The following is a 13781-nucleotide window of genomic DNA, read 5'->3' as shown; positions in this document are numbered from 1 at the left end:
TGCAATATTATGGGTATGTTTTGAAGTGAATTCATTCACGATAATTGTGAATTTTCAAATTCTGAACAAATAATGGGCTTAAAACCTTGAAAAATGGGGCTTAAGGGTATTGCGGGCCGCGACGTAGATTCACCTACAAAAAGCAATGATCCACAGGAGATGCGATGAGGTCGATACTGATGTGTGACTGGAGACAATCTTCAAAAAGGTTATGGATGAAAAAAACTATTGGGAAATTCTTGGTTCTTAGGCAAAAGTGTACATCTGGTGGACATTTCAAGCCCGAGAAGTACCAATTTCGGTGATCTGGGGAGTATCAAAACCAAAAACTGCGCGCCAACCGATGGTGGCGCTCCGCTTACTAGATAGTAATTCGCGCCCCCCGGTTTAGAAAATCCTGATTACGCTACAATGCATTATCTACAAAGATGAGCGGGAAACGTCAAAGTCCAATGATAGTAAAACATACTACACATTGCTGAATATACGCACTATGACCCTCAAGGGCGGCGGAACCGGGGGGGGGGGGGGCACAGGGGCACGTTCCCCCCACTTTTCCTCAGGTTAAAAATGTGCCCTTTTTCTACATAAAAATTGAGGTGTCTCAAGGGGTTAGCAAGAGGCCAGGGAACCAGAAGGAATACTCGGGAAGGGCCGTTTCCGGCCATCTGAGGGGTTTGTAAAACCAAAATTTTTCTTGTACGCTCCGCGCCAACCGATGGTGGCGCTCCCCTCAGATAGTCGTGCATACAACTTTGCAAATCCTGGCTACGCCCCTGACTTTTAATGAATTTCTGTGGGTCAAACTCAAAGCTACTTCGAATGGAAAAAATTTGGTAAAATATTAACAAGAAATAAACTCTAATTCCGAAGATTCCTACATTAGCAAATAGCATGATTTCACCTCATTTTGTCTCAAAAGAAAACTTGTTCCTTGTTTCCCAATTTGCACATAAGGCTGCATCAGTCAAATTGAATTTCTGCAAAGTGCCCTTTGATGTCGGTGCCCCCCCCCCCCCCAGATTAAAAGTGCTTCCGCCGCCTGTGATGACCCTATAATATCATACTACAACACAGACAACAATATATTGTATTGCTACCCGTAGTATGCCTATCCATTCACACATTACTCGTTGCTATACTAATAGAGATGTCTTTCAGTTGACTGTCAAATTCGTTACGTTTTATTTATTCAATTTTTACTTGGACACAAGTCGCTACTATACTTTGTCAGAATAATCTTCTTGATTTATTTTTACTTCTTGATCTGAATCAGCTTGTTAGGACATTTTTGCGTAGAACTATATACTGTGGACAACTACCAGGAAGTTCCACGGTACAAGTAATGGTAGTAACTGTGTGTAGGCTTATACTTCCATGAACCAATCACTCGTCACGGCAGATACATCTATTGTTTACATGGTAAGTCAGATGATTACATTACTATCCAACCTACCTAACTGCAGGGACATCGCTAGAAGGGGAGTGGGTTGTCTCACCCCCAAACTTGGTAAAACTGACGATAGTTGGAAAATTTGAGTGCGACAGTCGGAATATCCGACCGTCGCACTCTAATTGATAGGCCTATTCAAGCAATGTCGCACGCACATATGTATGTGTAAATGTAAATGTGTATGTACTTGCATACAGCGATACGATTTTGGTGACAACTTCCGGGTTGCCATTTTCTTTTCGTTCGATCGGCGGCAGTCATGGACTAAATCCCATGGGCGGCGATCCTGGGGGGATATATCTCCCCATGAAATGGGTGGAGGGGATGTAATACACCATATCCCCCCCCCACCAAATGCCAGGGATAAGAATATTTTCATGCCTACATTTATGCATCATCGTGAATGTACGGCTCTTTTTTAGCTTCATTTCTCGCCTAGCATAAACGCAATGCGATCTTTTCAAATAAAGCGTCTTTATAAAGCAAGAATAGTTGACTGTAGGCTTCATTGGCCCTATAACAACAAAATGTATTATTGCGCCCACGGTATTGATGTAGTTCATATATGCACCCTCATAGTATTCATATCATCGAGGTAAATGAATCTATAGGATTCATGTCAATTGGGCGCGCGTACCATGCATGGAGGGTCATGTGATGTGTTCCAGGATGGTACCAAACTGATATTTCTCTGTAGCAGTTCGAAAATAGTGTTAGTGACTTCGTGAAAGATTTGCACCAAGACGGATCGAACATGGGAAGTAACGGCGTAAGAAGGTACTGGTACTTCAGGCCTACGAAATAGTGCTAATATGCTAACGTTAGACATGCTGGCACAGAACAAGTACAGATCCTCTCTTTATTTCTATGGTACAGATACATTGGGCTAGCAGCGGGAAATGTCGATGTCTGAATTGTATTTCAAGGGTGAGCGTTTGGTGCTGTGGGGAAAAGTTTAGTTCAGTGCAACCACGGAATTCTCCATGGAACAGAGCCTAATGCTGCTCAGCCGGAATATAGCTATCACGTTAGGCTACAGGCACGGTTATTGCTAGGTAACGGGTGTCGTCTGCTGCTCTAAGCACGCATACACATTTACGTACTAGTTGGGTGAAATCATCATGCGTAATGGGGAGAGTAAATATTAGTACCGCCCGCGTAATTTTTTTTCCTAGGAGGGTTAGGGGTAATTATCATATATATAGGCGTATCCAGACCCTCGCGCACGCGTGTTACTTGTAAAAAGTTTATGGCTAGTAGTAGAACATACAGTGTGTGCGACGCGATTCAATTTTTGCACATGTATACGTATATGCGTTCATGCAGCGATGGAGACCTGTTCGACTGACACTCAGATTTTAGACACAATGTACGGATTTCATATGTTGTCATCAATGTGCGCGACGGACATTAATTTAATGGTTTGGTTAATGTTAATCTGCTAGCCTACATTACATGCATTTCTAGCTTCACGGTAAACTTTAATGTTACGGTAAACTTTAAAATTCTATACATGATACTAATATAGTAGGCCTACATACAAAATTAAGCCTGCTTTTATGAACTATCAGTTCTATCAGATATCACTATCAGATATTAAATCACCAGCCGCAGACTATTAGTCACCTACATTAGCCACAACACCTCCAGAAAATTAATAATTGAAGTGACGATTTAATCGCGCTTTAATTTGTATTTCTTTAGCCTGTGTCCCATCACTTATATTATTCAATTCTCACTTGGTAATCCTTGACCAAAAAGCAAACTGCATTACGTGTAAAACTGTACAGCGGAGATCTACTGCTTTGTATAGCGTACGTAGTGCCCACGTACACTCGGGCCCCCACACGTGTATTACAGCGACCAAGGAGTACGCGTGTGTATGAGTAACACGCATGCGCGAGGGTTTGGATACGCCTATATATGATAATTACCCCTAACCCTCCTAGGAAAAAAAATTACGCGTACCGCCCTGGAACACATCACATGACCCTCTATGCATGGTACGCGCGTATTTACTGTGTGATAGTTTCTCCAGATTCATTTACAGGTACCTCGATGATTCATATAGGCCCTATAGTAGGCCTACACTCGTACATATTCCTTCGAACAGCTGAGAATCTCATGTTACCAGGGTAATGCTTAATACGTTTCACCTGGATGCCCTAGCAATCGGTACCTAGGAATGTAACTATGTGTAATTGTGTATTGCATGTATATAGGCCTATAATAGCCTGCATAAAGCCATTTTCTTCATCGAATAATATAAAAGAGATCTCGAACATTCTAACATAGCGCCTGAAACAAGATTGATTTGGGCAATTTTCCCAAAATAACACCCGAAATTAAAAAAAAGTATTTTGGATCCTGATTATGAGATATTTCGGATATGATATCCTTATTTTAAAGTTGGGTATATGCCGCTTGGAAACCTCGGTAAGTGCCGTTTCCGGCCATCTAGAGGGTTTGTAAATCCCAAAATTTTCTTGTACGCTTCGCGCCAACTCATGGTGGCGCTACGCTTACATAGTCACCAAGGTCATATCCCCCCCACTCGGAAATACGGATCGCCGCCCATGCTAAATCCCACCTCCAACATCTATACGTCATTTGAAAGAGATGACCAACTTACTTTTACAAGAGAATAGAATTGTCTTTCAAAAATGGTATCGTCTAAGATAGAGTCCTATGTTTAATATATGTTTTTAAACTTTCATTTGTTTACAGGTAGGTAAAAATAAGAATTTACTAGATGTATATGACATTTTATAGCTATTATTTGCTTTATATTATTTTTTTAAATAATTTTCTTTCTAAAACAACACTGAGCTGCCGCCCCTGCTTTTAGTAAAAGGTCCGTTTTTTACAGAGCCGAATATAGAGAGAGTTTGGCCAACTGGCGATTTGTGACGTCACACGCAAACCATGGGGAAGCCACTAAATACTAACCCGCGTAGCGGTTCGGTTCATCGGTAAGGATCCCGAGCGAGAATGATCTCACCTGACGTCACAGTCTTGCATAACTACGTAGATGCACATGTTGTACATTTCACGTGTACAGTGCGGGTACGAGCTCGTGTAACACGTACGAATTGCCGGGCCAAGTCCCGCTCGCGATTAAGTAAAAGAGGTGAAAATAGGAGACAAGTACACAAATATATCCAAACGTTTCACGGTTTATTCTTGACATTTTAAGTTAACAAATGTATATAAGAAAGCTGCAATAAAGTACTGTTGTATTTATCTTTATATCTCAAGTATAGCAGGTCTCACAAGTTATTACAGAGAGTCAACTAACCTCCAAGACCTGGTTGTGTACAAATATCAAATTTAAAGCTGCAAAATTCACTTCAAACGTTTAGATCTATCTTCATCTCAAGTAACAGGTCTCACAAGTTATTACCAGGTGCGTATCCAGGGGGGGGCGTTGGGGGCGCGCGCCCCCCGGGTAAGAAAAAGAGGAGAGAAGAAAAAAGGAAAAAAGAGGGGAAAAAAGAGGAGGAGGAGAGGAAGGAAGGGAAAAGAAAAAGAAGAAAGAGAGAAAAAGGAGAAAAGGAGGGAGTTAAAGAAAAACGCGGAGACACCGGGAAGAGAAAGAGGAACAGTGACATCATTACAGCGCTGAAGGGTAGCCAGTGACGGATCAATGATTTCGTAAAAGTGTGACTCACCCTACCCCTTACACCGACAACTCCATTTTTGACGTTTCCATTTTCCTCTCTCACTAATGATCTATATATATATACTATATATGGTCTATCATAACGCGTGTGTAGAATTGTGCTATGAAACCAACTGTGGCTGGTCTCGAACTCGACTGTGTCGTCGGGGAACATGACGCATTTTGGGATGGGGGCGACCGCCCGCCCCCCCCCCCCATTCAGCATTTTTTTAAATGATATCACTAAGTAATTTCAAAATAGAAAGTGCTTAGATGCAACTTACAAGGCCTGGGAAGTGTCATTTCCAGCGATCTGGGAGACATTTCGGCCAAAATTTGCTTGTACGCTTCGCGCTAACAAATGGTCCTGGGTAGTGCCATTTCCAGCGATCTGGGAGGCATTTTCGGCCAAAATTTTCTTGTACGCTTCGCGCCAACCTATGGTGGCGCTACGCTTAGATAATTTGCCTACAGGCTCCGCCCCTCCCTTGGCAAATTCATCGCTACGCGCCTGTTCGAATTTGTAACGCAAACAGCAGATATCACATCATATCAGTGAGCATGAAAATGGCGTTCCAGGATGAAAAGCCTCAAAACTGTCCGACTTGCCTGAAAAAATAACCAAAAATTTTCGCGCGCGTTCAACATGTTAATGTCAATATCATATAAGCAAGCATCGGTTATTACATCGCATGCCATCATGTACCGTACGGTCCGTTAAAATTGCGCAGTATACCGTGGGATGCTAATGTAAACAACGACATGTCTCATGTAGATGTATAAAAAGCATGGAGGTCCAATTATGTCAAAACTCTCTTTTACATTAGTAATGGCGAATTAGGGGCTGCACCCCGCCGCGCAGTGGCGGAGCGTCCATACGGTCAGGGGGCGGATGCCCCCCCTGACGGACTCAAATGGACTACTGGCGCCTTTTCAGCTCTTTACCACTTTTTACTTATTCTAGATTATTGACTTTTTTATTGCGCTCTCATCTACTTATTGACTTTTGTCACATTTTGTTGGTGTAATTTGGCGATGACACCTTATTCTTCGTTTATCTGCAAATTAGCCAGGCCCGGAAAGGGTCATTTCCGGCGATCTAGGGAGTATCTTTACTCAAAAATTTTCTGTACGCTACGCGCCAACCAGTGGTGGCGCTCCGCTTAGATAGTGTCGAAAGCGCCCCTACAGACCATTCTCGCCCCTCCTGACCAATACCCCTAGCCGCCACTACCGCCGAGCCTCCTACGCCCATGTGAGTAGTGTTCGGTTTCGGAAATATCTGCTATTTTTTCATTTCCTTCAACCAAGTTTTATAATAGCCGTTATAAGAGGTTTTAATATTTGTACACCAATAAATTAACTGTGTCTGAATTTTCGAAAATTTCTGACCAACATTCTGCATCACACTTCCCTCTACTCGTGCAATTTTGACCGGTCTGTTAGGGGTTGAAGGAAGTTTTTCTACATTGGTTGTCAATAGATGAAATTTTGTACAACATTATGGGTATGTTTTGAAGTGAGTTTATTCACGAGAAATGTGAATTTTCAAATTCTGAACAAATATGGGGCTTAAAACCTTGAAAAGTGGGGCTGACGGGTATTGTGGGCCGCGACGTAGAATCACCTACAAAAGCAAAGACCCACAGGTGATGCGATCAGGTCGAACATGATGTGTGCCGGGTTGACAATCTTCAAAAAGGTTATGGATGGAAAAAAAAACTATTAGGAAATACTTGGTTCTCAGGCAAAAAGTGTACATCTGGTTGGTCATTTCAAGCCCGAGAAGTGCCGTTTCCGGTGATCTGGGGGGTATCAAAACCAGAAATTTTCTTGTACGCTGCGCGCCAACCGATGGTGGCGCTCCGCTTAGATAGTAATTCGCGCCCCCCGGGTTAGAAAATCCTGGATACGCGCCTGATTACATAGAGTCAACTAACCTCCTAGACCTGGTTGTGTACATATATCATTTTAAAAACTGCAAGTACCGTTTCAAACCACTATTATATCTATCTCTATCTCGTAGCAGGCCCCACAAGTTGTTACATAGAGTCAACTAACCTCCAAGACCTGGTTATTTACAAATATCATTTAAAAACTACAAGTACCGTTTCAAACCGCTATTATATCTATCTCTATCTCGAGTAGCAGGTCTCACAAGTTATTACATAGAGTCAACTAACTTCCGAGACCTGGGCAAAATAACGTAATTCGGGAACCGAGAGCGCCGAGCACAGTTGCACCCGAAACCGAGTTCCGAGGGCACTCGAAATGGTCCGACCCGCTGTAGGGGTTAGTATTTAGTGGCTTCCAAACCATGGGCATCAAAATAGGTCCAGATGTCGTTACCAGTTGCGCGAAACACGAAAAACATCACACACAATAGTATATCAGCTTTGCACACTGTGCTCGTTGCGAACAAACGAAGCGACTCAGCATGTCAGATTTTGAAAGGCATACGAGGAACAAAATGGATATCAGGTAATGAATTAGAGTATGCATTAGTTAATGACATTTACGTTTATCTTCACACCTGAAATGCATAGAAAACTAGCTGAAAACCTGTCATTACACTTGTTTATTTTACGCCTCATACTAGTAGTTCTACTTTAGTCATACAAACGAAAAGCACACATCACAGTCCTGGCTAGGCTAGATTACAGACGCACAACTATAACATCAGGCCTACATTATTAGATCCTTCAATTAAATAGAGTAGGCCTACACATAAAAAGACAATTTATGCTTCACTGATCTTTTCAGGTTTGCCAAAAGTAGTTGTACCAGAGGTCATTGTCTTAAACTCCAGAAGTTACAAAGTAGGATTAATATTCGGCATAACTTTTTCTCTAAAGTCTAATACAAGGGTTGTGAATGGATGGAATGGTTTGCCTGAGAAGGTTGAATTGCAAGTAGTGTGAATGGGTTTAAGAATGCTTTGGATGAGTACATTAAGCAATGTAATTGGGTATGACATTTGATGTCCTCGGTTTTATTCCTCTCATATAGCCTTAATGGGGACTTGAGTGTCTCTCCTGGTCCTTTTTTCTACTAAACTAAACTATATACTTGAGTGTAGGAGTTAGCAATAGTTGGGAGTCTGTGGGCAAACCTAAGACTGATATTGTGGTGTTAATTTCTCAGGAATGTAGTACTAGGCTATAGTAGGTGCAATAGATTGAATGGGTCTGTCGAGAAAAAAAAAACCTGCAACAACTGAATACTGGTGTATGTTGTAGCTTATGCATTTTCCATTAACATATATACTATACGGTCATGTCCTTAATAAGGTTTCATGGATCACACTGACATAGTGAACCTACTTGTCAGTTCTCTCAACTGAGCACAGGGCTGATGACATCATTCAGTTTGTTATTATGCAGACAGCAAATGGCCATAATGATAATTATTAATTGTTACTTATTCTTCATACTGCCCTTACTAGCCTAACCTGAACAGTGATGTATCAAAATGCAAGAAGTCGTTAAGCTTTTCATTTAAGAATCGTTTCAGCCTGTCCTTTTTCAAACATATGATTGGCAGGTTTCCACGTTACATAGCTTATCAAAATGGAGCTGTTCTGTAAAGCAAGAAAATCACACATATGCATGCATACAAACACACTCATATAACAATTTCTGAATATCTTTTCAGCTGCCCAAAGGTACTGGAATGCAAGCTCTGTTGGGTGAATTGAACAACCCTCATTGTACTCTTTTATTATGGTCGGCTTAGCTGGAACCAGCAATGATGGTGATGTGGATTTGACAGTACCTAGACAAGAATTCAATAGCTGCTTTGTGTTGAATTGGGTTCAACTTGCTCTAGGCCATGACAGGATGACAACTCGACATCAGGATGAATTATCTGTTGCAGAGCTCTATATACCAGGCAGTTGTTAAAACATCCATTGGGTGACCCTCACAGTCTACCAGGCACCGCATCACAGAAGCAAAATGAAGTGTGTGTGATACCTTCATCTTATGAGAGTGGAATGGTATAAGTGTGGCCTCTGTCAATTTGGCTTCAAGTCTTTGTTTTCTTGAAAGCTGAGAAGATCTTTCAGTGGTTTCACACTGACCTCTGTAATTGACAATTCATGTGTATTTGCCAGCTCAGGAGGAAGCAAGATTTTAATTACATTAACCAATGCTGACTTTTTTTTGGACATGTGGTACATCTGCAAGGAGGTGAAGGAAGCAGTTAGAGTTGCATGGATGTGGCATCTTGTTGATAGTCTGGCAGTCTTATCCACAGATTATCCCAAAGTTCTCCACATTGCCACATTCAGAACTTATTACATTGATAAACTTGAAAATTGCAGGAATCTAACCAAGCACCCGTCAAGGGAGTTTGTTTGTATAATTATTGAAAGCTGTGACCTTCTGATGTGACAGATTAATGTGAAATATAGGGCAGTAGATTACCTTGTAAATGAACCTTGTCATTTGTTTGATTGTATCTAATGTTTGCAAAATTTAAAGTTGCATGCTACCAATTGAAACATAATTCTTTCTCTATTAATGGGATATAAATACTTCTCCTTAAAGGGTGTGAAGACTCCCGCACAAAGAAACGTCTCATGCCCGTTATCTGACCTAGTTTCGAATGCGGTGTAACAGAAGTGTTAGACACCACCATTGATCCCAGAAAATACACACACAGCTTGCTACCATCTGTAAATAGACATAAGTGTACAGTCAATACAAACATCACAGTCAATACCCACAACACAGTGCACATAGCAGCGTGGACATCTCAGGTCTAGATAAAAGATAACAAGGTATCATGTTTCATTACTGTCTGCATTTTGTAGCGACACAAAAAAAACTTCACTTGCAAGCAACGGAAAGTAAACTTTTTCAGAGCGCGGCATGTGGTTTAGGGCGAGTCTTCAATACCTTTAAATATACGCCATCGGTTGTTGTTACTTGATTGTTTGCTTGTGTGTGAGCTTAACAGCTTAAATAATATGTAAAAAAATAATACAAACTTTCAAATTGCCAGATATTTACTTGCTCAAAATTATTATCCAATCATGATTTGATGCTATCCTTGAGTCCATTATTCAGATGATGAGGCAGATTCCCTTCAACTCTCCATGATGAAGGTAAAACCTTATATCTTAACCAACTGCCATTGATTGTCCATTTGAAAGTTTCAAACACACAAGTGCATTGATTAAAACAAAGACTTTATTGCTGTGGTTGCAGGAACTGGATTTCAGTCTAACAGTCACTCACCAGGTTCGTCTTTATCACAGTCTGCTAACTGTGGCTTTTTATGTTAGGAGTTTTTCTTCAGAGCACATGTCACCTTTGATTTGTAAAAAAAGTCCTGAAATTCAGGGAGTTGTAATTTACTGTCTAAAGATAATTTTAAAAGATTTTTTTAACTTCAATCGTCAATGTGGGTGTCAATTAGGGGAATAAGGAGTTACTGATGCAATGAGTTTCTGGCATAAGTGCATTTATAATGTGTTAAAACTTGAAAAGTGTATCATACTGCATCCCCCCCCCCCCCCTATTAATTTGCACTCCGTTGGAATGCACAGACAGTTTTGGTTTTTAATGAAATACCAGTTAGCACTAAATTTTCAAATCAATTTAAGTCTTGCTTTAAAACAGTCAAACGAAACCGTGCATTGCCCAAGCTAGGCCTACGCAATATTTTGAACATTTCTTTATCAACATGTGGTGACAGGGCTCTTAAGATAATTCAGTGACCAAGACAATAGTGTAGGGTAGTCTTTGCAATAAGCATAACTAAGGCTAGGCTACCAGTACCATAATTAGCCTTGGCCTAGTGGTCTTTGAAATGTAGCCTAGGCCCCTGCTACTTTGATAAATGATAGTTGACTGCATCCAAATTAAACCAAGGCCTAGGCTATACTTTTGAAGATGGAAAAAATTAGGCTGAATTCATGTTAGCCTAAAAAGGCTAGGCCAATGCTGACAATTAACACAAACCAAGATCATTTAACCACTTGGGCACTTGTTTATGGCATACTAAAAGGGTCTATATAATTAGGCCTGTATGTGTACACAACCCACAAGTTGCCAATGAGTATAGACCTAGCCTAACTAGTTTAGGCCTTGGCTACTTTGTTTTCCTTAGGCCTAGTTTAATTGGGCCTTATACTGTGCCATATTATGTAATGTGCTATAACAGTTGTAGTAATAGCAAGAATGGTCCAGGTCTAACTAAGCCCAGGCTTAACTTATGCTTCGGGCATAACTTAGGATTAGGGCTTTACGTTATACCTAGCCCACCCTTTTACATTAACTAAAAGTTATACCTTTTTAGCCTAGGCATACAATAACTAGGAATTAGGATAGCTATATGTGCGACTGAAACTGCCATGCCTATGATTAGGAGAGCTGGCATAATGAAATCGAATTTGTGGATCGTAAAACAAGAGAGAATAGCCATGAATGTAATTACAGAAACCGTCTGAACGTAAAATTCTCGCATAGCTTGTACATTACTCGTATTACACTATGGCTATGGGCCTAGGCTACACAGACTTTTTTCATTAGATCTCCATCTTGTTCTTTCTACTTCCAAAAAATTCCTCTTCTTTCATGGTCGGTCGGAAAATCAAACAACAATATCCATGTTCTGACCGATTGCAGCATTCCCAGCACCATTTATTTCATAATTTCGTACTTTTTTCGTGTACACAAACGATAGTCTATACACTGTGAGTATGCGTGTCGCCTGCTATAAAGTTTTCAAGTGGACCTATTTTACCACCCTGTGTGGGCGTTGTCCCTCTCGACCAATCCAAATCGGTTACATGGTTGGCCAAACTCTCTCTATGTACGGCTCTGGTTTATACGGCTCTGGTTTTTTTTTTTTTTTGGTTGCACTATTGTCCTAGACACATGTCTTTTGTAAAGGTAACCACTAACCAGCATGCAGCAAAACATATTAGATACCTTGCCTTACTATAAAGTAAAATGAGTTCTTTTGTTTGAATGACTATGAAATATCCATACCCATTGTTTTTAAGGATTAAAAAACATACCTGCTGACCACCCTAGTCTGATAGGTTTTGGTACATAAGTTGCTAAATATGAACGTCCCGCATAACCTGGTCACATGGTTATTCAATTATCTCACTAATCGGTCGCAGTATGTTAGGATCAACCAGTCTAACTGTGTGTCCAACACATTAGTTTCGAGCACTGGTGCACCACAGGGAACTGTTCTTGCCCCGTTTTTATTCACTGTTTATACTTCAGATGCTAGATCATCACATGACAGCTGCCCTCTAATTAAATTTGCTGATGATACTGCATTAGTGGGTTTGATTACAAGAGATGATGGAGGTGAATATTTGTCTCAAATAAATTGGTTTGTAGACTATTGTGATCAAAATTTCCTTGAGCTTAACGTGGAGAAGACAAAGGAAATGGTGATTGATTTTAGGAAAGGAGATCATGAACCTCCTGCTGTTGTTATCAAAGACCTGGCTGTAAACCGTGTCTCGTCCTATAAGTACCTTGGCGTAGTTTTGGATGATCAGCTGAATTGGCATGACCACATTGATTATTTGGTTAGACGGATCAATCCAAGACTCTATTGCTTGCGAAAATTGAACACCTTCAACATCAGTAGAAACATTCTTTCTATTTTCTACAATTCTGTGATTTTCAGTGTGTGGTCATATTGCATTAATTGTTGGGGAGGTAATGTCAATGGTACCGACAGAAAACGGATAGATTCTATTATAAGCCAAGTCAATCGCATCCTAGGCGAACGTCAGCAGTCAGTGAACACGTCATATCATCTTCACCTTCAAAGTAAACTTGCTGGGGTTCTCAACAACAGTAGCCACCCTCTACACATTAATTTGGAAAGTGCAATAATACCCCGCAGTGGGCGGATGAGACTACCCCTTGCCGTTACAAATCCTCCTTTATCCCTCGTTGTATTAAACTTCATAATGAATCTTTTACTCGTTAGGTCAGTAATCTTGCTCATTGTGCAATCCAATGTTTCACAAGTATCTCTGGTGCTGTTTTACTGTATTTTGTATTTTATCGTTTTTACGTATCTTGCCAGCTTTGTTTTATGTCTTATGTCTTAGTATTTGAAAGTCTGATATATTTTGTATATTTGTGTATTTGTGTATTTTATGTACTGTACGTATGTTTTATATTGTGAGCAATCAATTGCCCAGCTTGGGATGCAATAAAGATAATCTGAATCTGAATCTGAATAGTATATTCTGAGGAATGCATATATTACCTTTACAAGAGCATATGTGTGAAGTCATATATGACAAGCATGAAAAAGAACACATGACCATCCCTCTTCATTCCCCACTGTGACTACCTGCCCCATACCTGCCACGTACCCCAACCCCATCCACTCTGAACCAGGCGCGTAGCCTAGGGGGGGGGGCGAAGGGGGCAGCCGCCCCCCCCCTTGAGCATATTTTTTCATCATTTAATGTTTTTATGATACCGCTAGTAATTTTAAAAGAGAAAATGCTAAGATGCAACTTATTAGGCCTGGGAAGTGCCAGATCTGGGAGGCATTTCCAGCCAAAATTTTCTTCTACCCTTCGCGCCAACTATGGTGGGGCTACGCTTAGATAGTTTGCCTACATTTCCGCCCCTCCCTTGGCAAATTCCTGGCTCCGCGCCTGCTCTGAAC

General features: G+C 40.8%; 1 protein-coding gene across 5 annotated transcripts in view; it reads left to right on the top strand.

Annotated features, from left to right (window-relative positions):
* Window positions 1-1066: 1066 nt before the first annotated feature.
* Window positions 1067-13781, top strand: part of LOC139975743 (uncharacterized) — a 48141-nt gene continuing 35426 nt past the window's right edge. For all 5 annotated transcript variants that reach the window (XM_071983870.1, XM_071983869.1, XM_071983868.1 and 2 more), the window contains exon 1: window positions 1067-1422. In XM_071983870.1, the coding sequence (XP_071839971.1) occupies window positions 1378-1422 (45 nt within the window). In that variant the 5' untranslated portion in view covers window positions 1067-1377. The remainder of the gene's footprint in view (window positions 1423-13781) is intronic.

Source organism: Apostichopus japonicus, chromosome 11 (assembly GCF_037975245.1).
Source record: "Apostichopus japonicus isolate 1M-3 chromosome 11, ASM3797524v1, whole genome shotgun sequence".
In the NCBI taxonomy this organism is placed as follows: Eukaryota; Metazoa; Echinodermata; class Holothuroidea; order Aspidochirotida; family Stichopodidae; genus Apostichopus; species Apostichopus japonicus.
This window is presented reverse-complemented; position numbering and strand designations above follow the sequence as displayed.